This window comes from Lipotes vexillifer, unplaced genomic scaffold (assembly GCF_000442215.2).
Source record: "Lipotes vexillifer unplaced genomic scaffold, Lipotes_vexillifer_v1.1 scaffold1387, whole genome shotgun sequence".
NCBI lineage: Eukaryota > Metazoa > Chordata > Mammalia > Artiodactyla > Lipotidae > Lipotes > Lipotes vexillifer.
Genome location: NW_006790426.1, coordinates 1,918,637 through 1,939,031, shown reverse-complemented (window position 1 = coordinate 1,939,031; position 20,395 = coordinate 1,918,637). Strand labels below are relative to the sequence as shown.

The 20,395-nt window shown below is 45.4% G+C and overlaps 1 protein-coding gene across 1 annotated transcript in view; it reads left to right on the top strand.

Annotated features, from left to right (window-relative positions):
* Positions 1-11,356: 11,356 nt before the first annotated feature.
* The window catches only part of SRGAP3 (SLIT-ROBO Rho GTPase activating protein 3), a 257,414-nt gene continuing 248,375 nt past the window's right edge, over positions 11,357-20,395 (top strand). Inside the window, exon 1 of the mRNA XM_007463719.1 lies at positions 11,357-11,423. Within this exon, the coding sequence (XP_007463781.1) occupies positions 11,357-11,423 (67 nt within the window). The remainder of the gene's footprint in view (positions 11,424-20,395) is intronic.

The window sequence follows — 20,395 nt, the reverse complement described above, 5'->3', positions numbered from 1 at the left end:
GAGGAGGAGTAGAAATAGACAAATAAAGAGATTCACATGGATTTATAGGCTGAACCACTTCCACATTCCTTAGAGCCGGAATGGCTGTATAAGAAACAGCTGCAGTATTTACTGGGGCCTCATGAGGCCTCATTACCATCCCACCTCCTCACAGCGGGTGTTCAGCTCCAAATGGAGTGCAGTGGAGGGAGTAATTGACTCTGCTGCTCTGGCACCTGGTGTTTCTGCCAAATGCCTGAGGTCCCTGCAGCAAAGAAACTGCCTGTCCTGAGCTGGGTAGAGGGAAGCCTCAGGGCCTCTAGTGAGAGGGGGAGGGCAGAGCCAAGAGGAGGTCAGAAGGGATTTCATTGTTCACTTGTTCATATCTTTGTCCATTCACTCAAGAATTTTTTATTGAGCACCTACTAAATGTCGGGTACTGTTTAGGCACAGGAGACATAGTGAGACATGGTCCCTGCCTTCTGAGAGCTTATACTGTAGAGCCGCTCTGTCCAATACAATAACCATGAAATTTATTTATTTATTTATTTATTTATTTTTGTATATATATTTTTTTGTGGTATGCGGGCCTCTCACTGTTGTGGCCTCTCCCGTTACGGAGCACAGGCTCTGGACACGCAGGCTCAGCGACCATGGCTCACGGGCCCAGCCGCTCCGCAGCATGTGGGATCTTCCCGGACCGGGGCACGAACCCGTGCCCCCTGCATCGGCAGGCGGACTCTCAACCACTGTGCCACCAGGGAAGCCCAATAACCATGAAATTTAAATATAAACTCATTAAAACAAAATCAAATTGAAAATTCAGTTATTCAGGCACATGTGTACATTTCAAGTGCTCATAGACTAATGGTCATTGTATCGATCAGTACAGGTAAAGAACATTTCTGCCACCGCAGAAAGGTCCATCAGGCCCACTGGAATAGAGTGGGTGGGGTGCAGAGGGTCATTAAGTGAACAATCATATAGGTAAATAAGGTAACGTCAGATGTAGTGACACTATGAAGAAAACAAAACAGGGGAATGGGCTAGAGTTGCCTTTTGAGTAGGGTGGTTTGGGTGGGCTTCTCTGAGAATTATTGAAGTATCCACTGAGCCCCTGTATGCCTTGACACATGGGCCAAGGTCCTGGAGGGAGCTGGGTGACCCTGGAGGAAGCTGGGTGAACAGCAAGTCCTTGGAGCATTCCAGAAGTGTAAGAAAGCTGCTGTGGCTCGGAGTAGGGAGCCAGAGGGGGAGCAGTGTGGGGTCAGGGGCAAGGCAGAGGCCCAGTTGCATGGGTCATGGGGAAGAGTGTGATGGGAGGCTATTGCAGGGTATTTAGAGGGAAGCATCAGGATCTGATTTATATGTTACAAGCTCACTCTGGCTTCTGGGTTGATCATGGATTGTAAGGAGGCTAGACTGGAGGCAGAGGGACCAGGAAGTAGGCTATTAAGGCAGCTAACCCCAGAAGCGTAGCTCTGTAGGAGATAATTCCTCATCTGAAAATATGGGTACAATAATAGTACCCAGTGTATGCTGTAACTGATGCAAGGATACAGTGAAGCAACATTTGTGAAGGACCCAGTCTTCAGAGCACTGCAGTACGTGGCATTATCTTGTCTAACTCCCTTTATAGCTCTCCTAGATGATGCTAACAGCCTCTCCTCTGCTTTCTAGTTCCTTGTCTTGCCTATTCTAGCCCAGTTTCCACACTGTCACTGGAGTCACCTTTTCGGAAAGGCCAATCTGTTGAGGTCAGTTCCCTTCAGAGGCTCCTGACTGAACCTCGGCTAAACTTGAAACTTGTTAAGATGGCTTGGGAGGCTCTTCACACCGTGGCCCATGTTCCTCTCCAGGATCATATCCTTCAGGCTCCACCTTGAGCTCAGACTCCACCTGCACTGATCATCACCTTTTAGCTCATGCCACTCCACCTGCCCAAAACACTTTCCCTCTCTGTCTTGGACTTGCTGTCTTCAGTTCTCTCTCTTTCTAGGCTCAGCTTAGAAATTTCCACCTCTGAGAAGCCATCTCTGGCTCTCCAAGTGTAGGTCAGGTGCATTTACCATGAGGTCCCGTGGAACCCTGTATTTTTTTCCTCACGTTTAGTTATAATTGCTTGTTTACCTGTCTCCTCAATTAAACTAAGATTCCCATGTCAGTTGGGACTATGTCCATCTGGTCTGTGATTGTGTCTAGCTCTTTGTATGCTTAGCCCATATGAAATATTTAAGATATATTTGTTGAATGAGTAAGTGTACGAGTTAATAAAAATTTTCAATTCATATCCCTTATATAGCTACTTTCATTCTCTTTATCATTCTTTTTTCCATTATTATTATTATTTTGAATCAGCCATTCTTCAGGCTTCCTAACCTGAGTGTCTTAGCTCAGGCTACCATAACAAAATACCATACTGGGTAGCTTAAACAATAGATATTTATGTTCTCCTAGTTCTGGAGGCTGGAGGGCCAAGATTAGGTGTGAGCATGGTCTGGTTTTCATTAGGACCTTCTCCTGGCTTGCAGACAGCTACCTTCTTGCTGTGTTTTCACACACAGGAGGGGTTTGGGGGAAGAGAGAGAAAGAGAGTGAGAGAGACTGAGAGAGAGAGAGTGTTGCCGAGAGAGCTCTCTGGTGTCTCTTCTTGTAAGGCACTAATCCCATCGTGAGGCCCCACCCTCATGACCTCATCTAACCTTAAGTATCTCCCAAAGGCCCCACTGTCAAATACCATCACAGTGGGGGTTAGGGCTTCAACATATGAATTTGGAGGATGTTACAAACATTCAGTTTATAACTCTAAGACGAGGTGAGGATTTGACACGGGTTCCCTACTTCCTACCCTGGAATCCACTGGCAGCTGATGGCCTGCATGATGTATTCAATAGTAGTCAGATGACCTAGGTTTAGAGCCCAGCTCCAGCATTTATGAATTGTAACACCTTGATCAAGTCACATCACCTCTTTATTCTCCCAGTACTCAATAGAGGGTATTTAAGATGGTCAGGACACACTTGTTAACCACATATACAGGCTCAGTGGGTACTTCAATAATTCCTCACATCAACAGCATAAGACCTCTCATTCATTATCTCATTTAATCCTCCCAAGAACCCTAAGAATTCATATTATTTTCCCATTGCAGAGATGAGAAGGCTGAGTCTCTGGGAGTCCCCAGTAGTCCCTTTGTCCTGATCCTGGAATATTGTCCTTCTGCTTTTGTTTCATGGCCTCCTGTTTCACTCCTCACCCCCTGTCTGATCTTGAGGACTTGTGACCTGGGCAGGCATCTGTTGGTCTGCAGTCTCTGGCCTGAGTCCTTGTAGGTTGGTGCTGTGGTCTGAATGTTTGTGTCTCCCCCACATTCACATGTTGGAATCCTAACACCAAATGTGATGGCATTAGGAGGTGGGGTTTTTGGGAGGTGATTAAGTCATGAGGGTGGAACCCTAAGAAATGGGATTAGTGCCCTTATATTAGAGACCTGAGAGAGCTCCCTAGTTCCTTCTGCCTACTGAGGATACATGAGAAGTCTGACTTGGAAGAGGGCCCTCAGGCAACCATGCTGGCACCCTCATCTCAAACTTGCAGTCTCCAGAACTGTGAGAAATAAATGTTTGTTGTTTATCAGCCACCCAGTCTGTGATGTTTTTTTATAGTGCCTGGACAGACTAAGACTTTGGACTACCTGACCAAGCACCTGTGACTATGCATTGCTGTGATTTTCCCCATAACTTAGAATTAAAAAACTTTAAAAGGTATAAGTTCTCTAGTGTGGACTTTCATAGGGTCAAACCCAATTCTTCCCCTTTCAAGTTTTGAACCAACTGAGAAGTAGATAAAGGAGAAAGGCAGAGGGTTATCTTGTTATTTATGTAACAAGCACATATATGACTTACTAGATGCCAGCCAGCAACTTGCCCATGGTCACACAGCTAGTAGGTGGTAGAACCAGGCTTCCAACCCAGCTCCAGAAACCTGTTATTCTACTTCTTAAATCGTAAGCTTTGTTCATGGTAAAGCTACAGTGGAGGACAGGGATTAGGTGCATGTCCAAAATGGCGAATTAACTCTCTATTCCTGAATTAGACTCTCCCAGCTGGTTGTGGCCCCCATAGGTGTCTCCACTATGGAGGAGCTAACCCTGCTTCTCCTACTGCAAGTTTGGTCCTTCCTATAAGCAGGCAGACCTGAAAAGAGAAGATTAAGGGGGTGAGTTCAGTCTCTCCTTCCAAATTTACCAATCTGCTAAGTTACTTTTCCACCTCTAGGGAGGAGTAAGTGAGAGATGGGGAGAATGGCCAAAGTGTTCACTGAACTAAGGTCTCTCCAGGTGGAATAAATGTTCCCCCGAACCCCATGGAGGCTCATCATCAAATGCCTCATCATCCTTGGAAGTGAGCAAACTCTGCTGGCAATGAGTCAAGGGCTCAAGTGTTTTCAAGTCCTTCTTTCTGTTCTTCCAGAATTAGGAATCTGAGGCCTAGCTGTGAATCACTGTTCCTGTGACTGCCTAGCCTTTGGATGGACAAGAGGACAGCTGGGCTGCATATCAGGAACTGCTCTTCTTAAAAAGCCAGAGGACTTCTGTAGCATCACCTAGCAGCCCTCCTCAGGCATAGTGACAGGTCCTGATTGCTAAGAGACTGATTTTTCCCCTTTTCTTAACAGAGCCAAGTGGACATGTGCCTGAGGCTTGAGGGTTCCTGTGTGTATCTCAGTGTCTCTCGTAGGGTCTGGCGCCTATATGGGTGGGGTAAGAACATCGGATGTGGGGTCAGGTGTCCTGGTTTCTTGCCTGGCTCCCATTTATTAGCCATGGGAGGTTGAGAAAGTCATTCGGCCTCCCTGTGCCTTCATTTCCTCATCTGTAAAATGGGAGTGATATTACCTATGTCAAAGGGCTGTGTGAGGATCAAGATAATAGATGAGAATGTGCTTTATAAACAACAAAGCTGGATAATTTCAAGCTGCTTTATCACATTTCCCAAGGATCTTTTCTGTGAATCCCCCTTTCTTCTTTCTCACATCCTTTTCAGAGCAAACACAGGTTGATTGCTCATCCAGCATCCATTCTTCCTTCTTCTGGAATAGCACCCTGATTCTTCTTTGGGAATCTCTTGCGCCATATGGATTGTTTGGATCTGACCCATCCTACAGCTCCTTGGGCAAGCCCATGATCCAGGCCTGACCAAGCAGAATATTCTATCCCTCTGGCCATACTAATTGGTTCAAGCATAGCCATGGGCCCCAGCTTGGCTCAACTGACCATTCTTGGGGCTTTTGCTGGAATTCCTGGGAAGGACTTTGCCTTCTTTGCCAGAATTGCCAGCTTGAAGAATGTACGCCTGGACTGTTGGGGGCCACCTTTGCCATCTTATGGGGAGAGTCTGCCACTATACAGGAAAGCAGAATGGTGAGTTGGAGAAAGGTGTGTCCTCTTGAAATTGTTAGAGCTCCTGGACCCAGCCATGCCTGATTTATGTTCATTATGAATGAGGTTGATTAGCATTTCATATGTTTTTCTCTTTCTGTGAACTGTTATTCATATTCTTTACTGATTTTTCTAATGGACTGTTGGTGTTTTTCTCATAGATTTGAAGGAACATTTTTTGGTATTTATTTTATATTGAACTGAAATTCACAGAAGATAAAATTAACCACTTTAAAGTGTACAATTTGGTGGCATTTAGTACATTCACAATGTTGTGCAACCATCACTTCTATCTAGTACCAAAGAATTTTCGTCATCACCAAATCGTATCCATTAAGCAGTCACTCCCCATTCTCCACCTCCCTCAGCTCTTGGCAACCACTAACCTACTTTCTATCTCTATGGGTTTATTTTTTCTGCATATTTCATATAAATGGACTCATACAATATGAGACCTTTTGTGTCTGTCTTCTTTCACTTAGCATAATGTGTCAAAGATTCATCCAGATTGTAGCATCATCAGTGTTTCATTCCTCTTTATGGCTGAATGATATTCCATTATACATATAGAACATGCTTTACTTATCCATTCATCTGTTGATGGACATTTGGATTATTTCCACCTTTTGGCTATGGTGAACAGTGCTGCTAGAACATTCATGTACACGTATTTGCTTGAACTGTATATTAGGAAAATTAGTCCTTGGCCTGTCATAGGTGTTGCAAACATGCTTTCTCGGTTTGCAATTTGTCTTTGACTTTGCTTGTGATTTTGGCCAGGCAGAATTTTGAAACAATTGTTATGTAGTTGAATCTTTCAGGCTTTTATGGCTTATGGGTTTTGTGACACAGTTAGGAAGGCCATTATTTATTTATTTATTTTTAAGCTGCACTGTGTAGCATGCAGGATCTTAGTTCCCCCACCAGGGTTCAAACCCATGCCTCCTGCATTGGAAGTGCAGAGTCTTAACCACTGGACTGCCAGGGAAGTCCCAGGAAGGCCATCATTATACTTGAGGTTATAAAATAATTCTTCCATTAAAACTGCAACTTGGGCTTCCCTGGTGGCGCAGTGGTTGAGAGTCCGCCTGCCGATGCAGGGGACACGGGTTCGTGCCCCGGTCTGGGAAGATCCCACATGCCGCGGAGCGGCTAGTCCCGTGAGCCATGGCCGCTGAGCCTGCGCGTCTGGAGCCTGTGCTCCGCAACGGGAGAGGCCACAGCAGTGAGAGGCCCGCGTACCGCAAAAACAAACAAAACCCTGCAACTTATCTACTCCTATCAAACAGGTATTAAAAACAGCCGCACTTGCCCCCCTCTTCCCCCCACCCCCTCCCCACCCCGAGTTACTGTGAGGACCAAATAAGAGAAACGATATGAAAGGGCTTTATAAAATATAAAGCAGTATATATATACAGACAAGACATGTTATTATCATCACTATTAACTGTATCAAATTCTGGCACTAACTAGCTGAGTTCTGCTGTTGCTTTCATTTTGTAGAGCAGAGATTGAAGGGCAGAATTATTTACCAAGCCAGCCAAGGATGCATTAATTGGTAGCATTGGAGAATATCACAAAAGATATCAACTCTTATTAGTCATCTTGGGAGTGTTTCATATTTGACCAGAAAAATAAAATTGCCTTAAACTAAAAACTATTCTGGTCATTCTTCCTCCAAGTAGAGTCTTTTTTTTTTTCTACCAGGAAAAGAAACCAGTTCAGTGGGTTTTGTGTTATTCAGCTGTAATTGTGATTTAAGCTTCATCAGTGGCCATTTGTGACATGTTTTCCTTATATTTTAAACTCTAAATTCTTTCTTTAATGGCAAACTTCAGATTGAACATTATATTGATTGAAGAAAAATGTTACTACTTGACAGCAATTATTCCTACGCTGATTGCTCTGGGATAGAATTGGGTACTGGTTGAGTCCTTGGGCTCTGATATGGCCGGATGTGGGCTTGCATGCAATTCAGTTGTGTGATCCTGGGCAAATTGCTTCACTGCTCTGTCCCCCTGTTTTCCCATCTGTAAAACAAGGATGATTACAGCACCTGACCCAGTGATAAAATCTATGTCAGTGATAAAACCTATATAGAATACTTGGCCCAATGCCTATATGGAGTGAGGGCTTGATAAATATTAGCTATTAGTATAATTCAGGAATAGCTAAAAGAATCCAGGAAATGAGCCTGAGGGAAATGAAATATACCCTCCAGGGGCTATTCCCATCCTTGTGGGTGGGGCTGGCACAGATCAAATCACATGGCAGAGCCCCTGGCCCTGCCGCCTACCACATTTATTTTTGGAGCAATCTGGTTTCTGTTTCTTCCATGTGAAGGGTAATTATCAGAAATGGCAGTTGGTTCTCATATAGCGAGGAAGAAGTGGCCACGTGGAAGAGAATATCACAGAGGGCAGCTGGGAGATTGGGGTGAGCTGTGGGGAGGGGTGGAAGGAAAAGAGCAGGTCATACCACCTCTTCTTGGGGAAGGAAGATTCTGGATGCTGTGGGTTCACGGTGTGTTATGATGTATTCGCAGCGGGCACAATGCTTTTCTTCTTTTTCCCTTTTTCTTTTTCCTCCCTTCCTGATTCCAACCCAGGCATGTGTGGAACCCCATCTCTGGTCCTAGACCCAGCATGGTTGGACCCTAAAAAGAAATACTGCATGGGACCTCTGCTATGTGCCAGGCACTTTAAACCCATGATCACACTGGATCCTGTGCAAAGAGTGAGATCCCCACCATTTTACGGACGAGGAAACTGAGACTCAGTGAAGGCACAGAAGCTACCTAAGGCCCCCCAACACACTGGAATGGCAGAGCCAGAATTTAAACCACCACCTGTCTTTTTTTTTTTTTTTTTCGGTACGCGGGCCTCTCACTGTTGTGGCCTCTCCCGTTGCGGAGCACAGGCTCCAGATGCGCAGGCCCAGTGGCCATGGCTCCCGGGCCCAGCCGCTCTGCGGCATGTGGGATCTTCCCAGACCGGGGCTCGAACCCGTGTCCCCTGCATCGGCAGGCGGACTCTCAACCACTGCGCCACCAGGGAAGCCCCACCACCTGTCTTACGCCGAAGCCCAGCTTCTTCTGTTGTTCAGCACCTAGCTCTATACCATACTTCATTTCAGTTTTATATGGCTTTTTGTGACATTTCTGTGGCTCAGGTCCTTACACATGGGTCTCCCAGAAATCTTTGTGGATTTTAAATTTTAGTAATGAAGAGAATAGCTGACATTTGCTAGTTCCTGCCTCAAATAGGCAACAAGCAGTTTAAGTCACTTGCTCTAGTGTTCAGAGCTGGTCAGTGGCAGAGCCAGGCAAGGTATCCAGTTTGTCACATCCCCAAATGTATGATACTAGCTCCCATTTTCCTTTGAGAGTCTAGGCTTGAGGCAGGGATGCTAATTTCTGAGCACATCTTTCTCAGGTAACATGTGTGGCTTTCACTGTTTTAAAATGGTCCAAAGGGTGACTGCAGAGGGCCTGAGTGTGTCTATGGGAAGGGAGAGGCGGGGGGTAGTGGTGATGGCTGTGGGCCAGTGGCATCTACCTGTGAACTCTGTGACCTCCTGTCTCTGGGCACAAAGCTATAATAAGCCCCGTGGTTCGCCAGCTGGACTTCTCGTTTGCTTTCTCCAAGCAGATCTCGTGCATTCCCAACTGTGGCTTGTACTGTTTGCTCCAGCTCGTACTGAGTGCCCCTCACCTCCCCATGCCGACCTGGGGAGAATGGCTGCAGCTGTCACTTTCTCTAGGAAGCCTCAATGGACTAGCATGGATAACCTATTTACTTCTGAACCCAAATCAAGTCATTCATTATGCACCCAGAAAAAGGCAAATGGAAGATTATTTTGAGAAATTTGTGAAAATACGACATTCGGGGGACAATACATGTTAAGGACCATCTTAATATGTGAAATTCCAGTGGCAGCAACCCTGTAGTGCTTGATTTCATTTTTACAGAAAAGATCTTATTCTGCCTTAACTGCATGTGAAATGGGTTTAATCTCCAGTAGAATGCAGGAGACTTTGCACATCTGCATGGGCAGAATCTGGGGTCAGACAGCCTAGGTTTGAATGCTGGTGACTTTGGGTAAGTCACCTCCCATACCTGTGCCTCTCTGTTCCTTCACATATACTATGCTGTGAGGTTGTTGAGGGATATCATGGTTAATAAGAATTGCTCTCACTTACTTATTACCAAGCTCTGCACTAAGCTCAGCCTCACATTCTTACTTGAGCCTCTAAGAGCTCCCTCATTCCGGAAGGCCCTTACCCTGCAATATTTTTTCCTCACAGCACTTACCATCTTCTACCATATTATATAACTTTCTCGTCTTGTTTATCTTTCATCTTCCCCTCCCAGGGCCTCTCGCCTTGCACAACTCCAGGAGGCACCATTCACAATGCATTCTGAGTTCTGCTCGGGGCTGCTTTTACTGAGAATATTACCATGACTGGTGCTGACTTCCCAGAGTTGGGTGATGTGGACACCCTGGAGCTCCAGGAGGGTGGGGATTTTTTTTCTTTTTTTGGGGGGGGGGTCCTAGTTTGATCATTGCTGTGTTCCCATACCCAGAACAGTGCCTGACCTGTATTAAGCGTAAAGTAAATATTTGTTGAAAGAAAGAATGAAAAAGCCCCCAAAGAGAACCCATTTTACTGGTGGGGAAACTGAGGCTCAATGAGTTACTGATTTGCCCAAAGCCCCACGAGACCCTGAGGTGGCTGGGTTTCCAGCAAGCCTGCTCCCAACAGCTGTGCAAAGCTGTGTGTCTGAGATGCCTGGCATTGTCCCTGCCACCCCATAATGCTCAACACATATTAATGAGGTTGCCTACATGGGTCAGCCCCTCTCCTCTGCTAGACGATCCGGCAGTGTGACAAACTGTCACATAGCCATTGCTTTGAGAAATTGAATTAAATTTCATGTTGCAAAGAAAAGGTGGACCTTTTAGAGTTTTTGGAGGAAAAATCCCTAACCCAACTGCTAATGGTAGGAGTTTGCAGGGGCCTCTCAGGCCTCCCCAGCCCAGTTCTTTTTCCTGCCTCCTTCCCTTTTGTGAATGTTTCTTCCCCTTTTTGCTTGCAGTGAGTTCTGCTCTCCTGTAGGCTACAATGTGTCAGTTGTTATAAAATCCGGGAGGTGGAGCTTGGTGACGAGAGCGGTGGGGGGAGTGCTTGGCCAGCCCCGCAGGGCGAGCAGTCCGGCCTCCTGTTCACCCTGAGCTTAAGCCTTGCAGCAGGAGAACTTCCACCTCGCTCTCCTGGCTTTGAGCCTCACTGTACATCGGACCAAAGGCGCAGAAGGGAGGGAGGATGCGAGATGACCGGCTCTTTGGCAACCTGACCATCTCCTTAGCAGAGAGCCTTCGAAAGCCAGCCGGAGGCTGACTGCAGGACCAAGGAGGTGCCGCGCCTCTCGTGGATGTGTGTGTGTGTGTGTGTGTGTGTGTGTGTGTGTGTGTGTGTGTGTGAGTGAGCGGGTGAGCGGGTGTGAGGGTGTGTGTGTGCATCACAACTGTGTGTGTGCGTGTCCGGATGAGTGTGTGAGTACACGCATAAGTGTGTTTGTGTGTGTGTTTGTGTGAGTGGGGTGAGTGAGTGCTCTCGGTTATATTATTTTTTTTGGAAGAAAAATCTTGAAAATATCAGGCAGGTTACCGTGCTCCTAGGGTGGTGGTTCTTCTTCTGGTCAAGAGGACTTGGCCAGACCAAGCTACTACAGACATTTTTCAGCGAGTAAAGAGAATTTTCCTCTGAGAACAAGAGGGATTTTTTCCCCTGGCTCTGCAGCCAGTGAAAGAGATTTGTCCCTACACCTGTGAAATCGACCAGAGCTGTGTGATTACCAGGGCTGGAGCGGGGACTCGGGAAGAAAAGGAGCAATAAATCCAACAGCCTGTCAGTGCCTTTGGCCACATTGGAAGATGTCATCTCAAACTAAGTTCAAGAAAGACAAAGAGATCATTGCCGAATATGAAGTCCAAATAAAAGGTGAGATTTGGGCTGGGGAGTCATGCCTCCCCTCCCCTTTCCTTCTTCTCTTGCTTTTCCTCCCTGCCATCATGAAATGCTGTTATGCATCAATAATCTTATTGTGAGGGGGAACAGTGGCAGCCGCACAAGTCCGGACTGGTTTCAACTGCAGAGAGCGCTGGCGCTGGGAGTACGGATTGTAGAACGGGCGGCGATCACTGCATTGCAGGTGTGTGAGGAGGATCCTACGCCCTGCTTTAGGAGTGTCGTGGATACTCCATCATCTTGGCCATGACATGTCACTCTAAGGCCATTTTGTCAGTCACTGCCTCCTCCCCCCGCCATGCAAAAAACCCCTTAATTTGATTTATTTTTTTAATGATCTGTTTTTTTTTCTCTCTCCTTTCTGGTTTTTGTTGTTGCTTTGCCTCTGTCCCTTTCTCTGGGCTGGAATTCACATGCATGTGCTCAGGGAAGCAGCATCCCTGGGCTGCACTTCTTTGTCGGTGACTCTCAGCTGGACTGGGTTGCCATGGATTAACTGTTATGGAGCATATTGATCCAAACTAATGCAGGCATTTAGGCATAAAGAGGGAGCTCAGTGCAGAAAATGTATTGTCTCGCAGTGTGCAGCCCCGATCACCGTCTGTGCACTAGCATTTAGGGTCATCAGCCTTCACTGAAAGCCAACAGCTCAGTGTGCTGGCTGGTAGGCGCTGCCTGGCTTCCATAGTGTCAGGGAAAGCTTGCCAGGAGGATGAGGTGACCTCTGACTGCTTGTTCCAGCTTTAGTGCTACTCACTGGGTGCACACTCCTCTAAATCCACACTAGCAAGGGGAAAGAGGAAACCGGACACAATCGTATAGACAGATTCAGGCAGAATCTTTATTTAGGCCAGACTGGAGCTTCTCCCACCCTCATGAGTTCTAGGCTCAGCCTTGGCAAGGAAAACCTGAAAGCACCATCCACCATGCTCACCCTTTCTCTTAGGATGTACCCTAAGGGAAGCCTGGGCCTGGCCTCTTGGCATATGTTTTCTTTCTGGTCACGGTTCTCCTTGCTGCAACACTGGGTGTGTTGTGGTCTCCTGAAGAAAGAGTAAAGACAAAATATATCTTCGGGGGTGTTGATGCCTGCCCCTGAGGTTATAGGTGGACTGTTGAGCAAGTTGATTATTTGGGCCTCCGGCGACCTGAGGTTCCACACCTGCTTCTAGGTGCTGCTGCAGCTCAAGGCTCAGTGACCCAGGAAGTGGGGTGGCCTCCACAGGAGCGGTGGGAGGCTGCGCATCACAGCTGCTGTACACGCTTCAGATGCTTGGGAAACTTTGGGAGGGGAGCAGCCATCAGGGGAGAGCTTTGTTTTTTTCCAGTCTCGCCAACCGTCTTGTGCCTTTCAGTTCTGCTCAAACCTGGCGTGCAGATCACCTCTCAGTAGACCCCAGGAAGAAATGAGCAGAAAACCCTGCTCTTCCCTGGGCTCCTCCTCTTTAGTTTTCAGTCAGTGTAGAAGACAGTGATTTACAATGTTTCAGCCTTCCTGAAAATTTAGATACCCGCCCTTTATTGGTCAGAGATCTGAATTCTCTCGAGTGTTCAATACAAAGCCTGGTTTCAGCCTTTGCCTGCACGCTTTTTAGGAAGTTTATGTTTTGTAAGACTGGCTGATTACTACTGTTTATTAAAACTGAGTTTCACATGAAAAATGCCATAAGAGAGAAGGGTATGGTGAGTTTGGGACAGTTTGGAGTTTTTATAAGCATCGTCTTAGTAAAAAATGTGCTCATCTCATTTTTGAAGGATTGCCACCACTGGGCCTGTGAACTTTGCTTGAGGATCAATTAAGCATTTATAGCTCTGGCTGATTCTTTTACTTTTTATTTTTTGCCTTTATTTTAACAACTAATTAGCAAGGACAAGGTAATGCATTTCAGCAGCAAATTTTTCCAAATGATCTTGTCTCTTCCAGACTCTAAATGTCTCTGCATTCTAGTTAAAAGAGTTTGATTTTATTCCTTTAGTGTTGACACCCACACAATTTAGGTCAGGATGCTATTGTGCCTGAAATTGTCCGGAATCTTTTCTGTCAAAATTCTCTTTGTTCATCATCATCATCATAACTATTGATGTGTGTTCAGGGCTCAACTGTTTCCATGGCTCACTCCCAGACCTCACCACTCTTGGCCTACACAAAGTACAGACAGGGTCTGTAGGAGCTCAGTTTTAGAGATGAGGAAACTGAGGCCTTGTAGTGTTAAATGACTTGCCCAAGGTCACAAGGTGGGAAATGTGAAGGCAGCTGGTTTTCTTCCAGGCCCAGTGTCCCCGATACATTGTTTGCCTGAAGCTGCCCCTTGAAGGATTGATGTCAGTAGCAGATGGCAGTTTTGTGGTAGGGACCCGCTGCCTCTCGATCACGGTCCATTGTTTACCCTCTTACTTTCCTCCCTTGCCTTTGTTGCTGGCCTCTGAAGAGCGTTTGACCAATCACCAAAAATAATGCCTGATGCCAATTACCTTCGGTATCATCTGGCCAGTTTGCCACAAACACTCCACCTAGTTTGACAGATTTTGTCCTCTGTGCATTTTGTGAGGGGAACTTTTGATTTTTAAAAATGATGCTGAGTTTTTTGTTGGCTTAGTCCCTTTTTTCTCCTTTTGAAGCATTTACTGATCTAACAAAGGGGAATGTTTTTTCTTTAAAGGGGAATGTTTTAAAACAGCTTTTTTTTTTTCCTATTGTGAAAAATTTCAGACTCATGCCTTCTCTTGCCTAATCAGATACTTGAATCCTTTTGATTATATACCTGCAACACAGTAGTACCACCACATGCTTGCACATTTCCAGTGATAGAGAACTCACCACTTCCCAAGCCCACATATTCTATTTTTGGACCACTCTGGCTGTTGTAAGCAGTTTTTATGTTGGGTTAAGTATATCTCTAATCCACCTTTCGGTTCTATACCTTGGGACTTCATAGAACAAGACAGATGCTTCTTTCCCATGACTGCCCATTGGGTGTTTGGAGACTCCAATCATAACCCAGGGACTATGATTATCTCCCATTTGCTCATATAAGGTGGTTCACTGCTGCTTTATCATCTTCACTCACCTTGGGATCTACTGCATCCCGGGTTGCAAACTCCAGTGCCTTTGAGTACTTGGCAGATAGAATAAGTGAGTGAAGCTGGCTAGGTAAGATGATTTGTGGCAGCTGGCCCACTGCCTCAACCAGGGCAACATAAGAAGAGGTGGTAGTTATGGTCGGCCTGAGAGCACATGTCCTGTCCAAATGGGCAGTCACTACTTGGGTTCAACCAGTTGTTGCCACTTAGAATGTAGGCCCAGCCAGATCTTTCAATTTTTCAACAGATACCAGTAATCTGGATTAGAGCTTTATGCTTTTAAAGAGATTTTGCCAAATAGACCTCCAAAAGATTGTACTGTCAAAAGCCTTCTTTAAGAGTGATACTAAGTTCTAAATGCGACTCTTTAAATGTGACTGGAGAAAGAAAACCACTATCACTTCCTTTATGGGGTATGTAATGCTTCTATTAATATAGCCCAAGGGTTGAATTAGCCCTTTTCACTGCCCACCCCATCATTGCACTGTATATATTTTATCTGCTGTATTTCTCTCATCCACTAGGCTAGGAGCCTTGTCAGAGAGAAGAAAATGAAATGAATTTAATATGACTTGTTCTTGATGACCCTGTGCTGGCTCCAAAGGGATGTTGCTTTCTGTCCGAGGTGTTTACAAGTGTCCCTTTATGAATCTGTTCAGGAACCCTGCCTGAGAGTAACACCATATTCTCAGTCTGGAACTGGCAAGCTCGAACTTCTTTCCCCTCTTGAAAATCAAATTTGCCCATCTCCAGCTTTATGGCGCCTATCCTGTTTTTCACAGTTCCCTCAAAGATCCCTGATAGTGTTTAGTAATCTTATTTGCAGGTGCTCTCCACTATCCTGGGCTCTAATTCGTCTTACTGTTAGACGTAATGGTCTGTTCTGCATTTATTCAGAATTCCCATTTCCATTTCACCTTAATAGAAAATGAAAATAGAAATGTAGTGATTGATTTTCATGTTTTATCTTTTTATTACACATCCATATTCATTTTAGGCCATCTTCTTAATGGCGTAAGTCTAGAATTGGGGGGAAGAAGACAAGGTATTGAAGAAGATCACAGAGAAGCATTTATTTACTCATTCATTTATAGGTTCATTCAGTGAACATTGAGCATCGACTTTGTTCTTAGTCTTGTGCTGGGTGTTGTGAGAGACGCAAAATATAGGATACATTCTTGGCTAAGAGTTTTCTTGGAATATGGCAATAAAATCAGTGAAGGAAAAGAAATTTAAAAAACCCCAAACATAAAAAACTTCCAACTCAGCACCAGAATGAATTTAGTCTTAAAGAGATTATGCGATAGAGTGATTGGGCAATGACCTTAGGAGGCCTCACCACCTTCAGTGGCTTCAGTGAGGAAAGTAGGCTGGGTTGGGGAACAGTGGGGAGTAGTGAGGACTGTGGCTGATTAGAGAGTTCACTTACAGGAGGCAGCCCCTGCTCAGCTCTCTCCTGTCATTACCATGAAGGGATGTGAGCCCAGAGTGATTAGTTCTTTCAGTGTTTCCAGGGCATCTGGATTTTAAACCAAAGTCTCCTGTTTATCATTTTAAATATCTAAAAATTTAACTTTTAAAACGTTTAAAAAATTGGGTTGTCTTTTTCATTATTGAGCTATAAGAGTTCTTTCTACATTCTGGATACAAGTTCCTTATCAGATATGATTTGCAAATATTTTATCCCATTCTGTTGGTTATCTTTTCCCTTTTTTGATGGTGTCCTTTGAAGCACAAAAGTTTTAAAATTTTTGTGAAGTTCTGATTATCTGTTTCTTTCTTTCTTTTCCCATGCTTTTGGTGTCATATCTAAGAATCTTTTGCCAAATCCAAGGCCATGATGAAAATCTCCTGATTTTTAAGTGGTAGCTCAAGTTTTTAAGAAACTCTTTGCTACATGAACAAACCTGTCGGTAGGAGAGCTTCAGCCTGTGCCCACCAGTCTGCAACTTGTGGCCTACAAGTTGACGTCCATAAAGGGTCTTGGTGATGGGGCCTCAGCCAATTTACCTGTTTCATCTTCAGTTGTTTTTTCTATTTTAGGCCTGTGCTCTCATATCCACTTTAGACCAGTTCCTTGTCTCTGCATCCTCCATACTCTTTTTCACCTCCAAATATTTCCCCATTTGTGCCTTTATTCTGCTTAAAATGACTCCTTCTTCCCCTTTTTTTTCCCTTTTTTTCTTGTCTGGGCAACTCCTGACCATCCTTCAATGCCTGCTCAAATGATCCCTCTTCCATGACACCTTCCTAATAACTCTTCTGGGCAGAATGAGTGATTCCTCACATCTGCCTCTATTCTTAGCCTTATTATCCTTGATTCCTATTTTGTGTTTAGTCCTTCAGCCATGAACTCTTGAGGGCAGAAATGCTTATGGTCATTTTCATTTCCCCCATGTGATTGGCGTACAATCAGTTGAGTGAGTGACTGCTAAGTTGCTAATAAGAAGTTTTACTCTTATAACTCACAGCTCAAGCTCAAGCTCGAGTTATATTTTCTTTGACATTTGTCTTACCTTGGGCTGCTATAACAATATACCATGGGTGGCTGGGTGGCTTAAACAACAGACATTTATTTCTCATAGTTCTGGAGGCTGGGAAGCCTAAGATCAAGGTGTTCCCAGATTTGGTTCCTGGTGAGAGTGCGCTTCCTGGCTTGTAGACAGTTGCCTTCTCACTGTGCTCACATGGTCTTTCCTCTGTGTGTGGAGAGAGAGCTCTCTGTCCTCCTCTTCTTAGAAGGGGACTAATCCCATTATGAGGGCACCACTCTCATGATCTCATGTGAGCCTAATCACCTCCCAGTGGCCCTACCCATCTCCAAACACCATCACATTGGAGGTTAGGGCTTCAACATGTGAATTTGGGGAGGAACACCAAACATTCAACCCCTAACAATGTCATACTTTCTGTTCCATTGAAAGTGGAGGTTTTATTTGTTAAGGAAATATTTTTCATGGCTTGATGAGTTTCCTTGTTTGTGCCTGATAAGGGAGATGTTTGTCTATGGAGACTGGGTGAAGGCTGATGTGTTGAAAGCTTAGGTGATGTTTGATGGGGTGATGTCTGTCACAGTCGTTCGTGGTGGGATGTGGTTGGGGCACATGGCACACCAGGTGCCTCCCAATATGAGGAAATCAGTGGATCTGGGGGTCTATATTGGCCATTTCTGGAGTTCTCACCACCAGAGTTTATATGCTAGGGACGACCTTTCCTTTCCAGAAACCTCTATTATTTGTTCATTCATTCACTCACTCACTCATTCAGTGACTGTTACAAGCCATGCTTCATTTCAGGCTATACAGCTTTGCTGATCAATGGGAGGTAATTTATTTATCTCTACATCTCAGTCATGCATATGGTATCTCGTTTTGTGATCCCCCAAATTCTGTGAAATAGTCATTATTATTCCTATTTTACGGATTAAAACGTAAAATTCAGAGACATAAATTGTATCAGATTGCAGAGCGAACAGTGCCAGAGCTGAGGTTTAAACTGGAGGCTTTCTGACTTCCAGTTGTACAGGGAGGCAAGATGTATGCCAGGGCAATTTGGCCCTGAAACCCAGGGGTTCCTTCACTGTGGGGCCAGTCTGGGGCGGGTTTTAGTCTTTGACTTCCCTTCCTAGCCCTTCCACACTCCTTCTAATCCAACCTCTGCTATCCCCTACTTAGCCACCTAGCTGTGTCAGATCCCTCACTCCCACTCTGAAAAAGGGCCCACTGGAGACTTGACGGAGGCTCCACCAGCCTGGAAATACAGAACCAGCAATCTTAGGTGTCTTCTAGTCCAATGCTCCCACTTTTTTTTTTCCCTCCAGATGTGGAAGCTGATGTTCAGAGAAGATTTCTGGCTCGCAGGCACTTCTAGACCATATTTCCGTGAACACAAAAGCTCTATTAGCTTGGCTCGTTGCTGTAGTCTCATTGCTGTAGCCTTGTGCCTGGCATCTCGTTGGTGATCAATAACTGCATGGAGTTGAATTGCTTTGGTGGGTGGGGCAAGCCAGGTGGGGACGGCTGCCTGGGAGGCAGAGCAGAGGTGCCTTGGAAAAGAGGATGAGGCGGGGGTATAACGTGGAAAGGAGGAGAGGAGGTGAAGCTGGTTCAGCAACTCGGTCCTGTCCTTGTAGCTGCCAGGAAGGGGACAGGGGTTGACTTCTTAAAGGTGCTGAGTTTCAGTTCAGAACCTCTGGCCTAATACAGGCTGCAGCAAGCTGTATCCTGGGCTTGATTTCACTTGTAAATGATTTCTTCCTGATGGCTTGTTGGTGTTTATAAAATATCTTAGCTGCCCAGGAGTGGGGTTTTGGCTCTGTTCTCTTAATTTGTTTAATCACTAGGCCAATTTATGTTTGGAGTAGTGTTCCCTGAGGTGTATTCCATGAAATTGGATGTAAAGAGGCATTGGGTGGAAAAAAATAGCTCTGTGGTCAAATAGGTTTTGGAAGTTCTAGCATAAAGTGAGTTAAATAGGTTTGTTTCCCACAGGACTTGAATGTGTTAAGTGTGAACCGCCAAGAAGCGGGCCACAGACTTTCCTCAAACTTACTCAGCCTTGTAAACCTTTTTCATAGAATATCCCACAAGACTGTTCCAGAGATTACATTTTGGACAATGTCAGGCTACACAGTTTGTGGGTTACCCCAGATTCTTTCTCTTTTTGCCTTTTTCCCAGTTCCCTAATTTTTACAGTTTCCTAAGAGGACAGTTTGAAGAGGGGAAGAGGTAAAACAAATGCATATCCAGCTCAGATAAGTGATATCAATGTGGTGTTTCGAGGTCACTTAGAAAATGTGGGTTTTGACATTTCCATTTGCTGAGCGCTCAAACATTGATTTAAATGGTAATTTGGTACAGTTCTTTCCTGATCAATATACGTGGTGTGTGCACGCGTGCCCGCCTGTGTGTGACAGTAAGGAAGTGCACTCAGCTGCAGGCAGTGTGCAAGGGACCTTGAATGGACCTTGGTGCCACCACTGGGATCGCACAGTTGATGCCAGCTAATAACAATGCAGATGGACACGCAGAAGCCCGTGGCCCGTGGCGCCTCAGGGTGAGCAGATCTCAGCCACAAATCCAGGTGCAATAAAAATATGGTTTTCTTTATTTTCCTGTAACTCGATTTACATTTCACAACCCTATTCTGCTGGGAGTGGCAGAAATAAATCTAAGTGAATTGGGGATTTTCCTCTTGTTTTCTCCAGTGTTGTGTCCCAAGGTGCAGGGGGACTGGGGCAGTGCCAAGGGGACATCTGTTGTGGTTTATCATCAATCTACTTTGGCAACTACCAAGATATCCTCCTTCCTGTTGGGTCTGCAGTGGTCGGTCCAGCCAGTGGTCCTTCTCTGTTCCAAACCTGAGGCCATTTTGCCTGTTCCCCTCCTCACCTCCTTCTATGAGATTTGCAGGCACTGGGAGTCATCCTGGGGCTCACACACCGTGCTGAGTCGTGAGAGACTCTGGGCATTAGTCTCAGGCTCATCTTGCCGTGTCCAGCACTCACTTCTCCTCCAGGACCTCCCTAGGGTGCTGCCTGGGGAAGTGGCCCAGCTCCTCGGGTCTCAGATTGTGCAAATATATGTGGACATTCCCTCATCACCCTTCTTCCCTGGGCTTGTCTGTGGTGAGGCAGGATGTGGGTTATTTTCTTACAGACCCATAAAATCTACACACACCTTGCTTTATAGTCTCCCAGAATCTTTATCCATGTGTGGGGGAGGGAAGGAGAGGGGGATTAATAGGGGTGGTAGCCTGGCTCTTTGTCATCATTCTCTCAAAGCTATTGTCCATAACCCACGTTCTTTCTCTTCTCCCTGAGGGCCAGGGTTTTGAAAGTCAAAAGCCAAGAATTGACTCTTTCC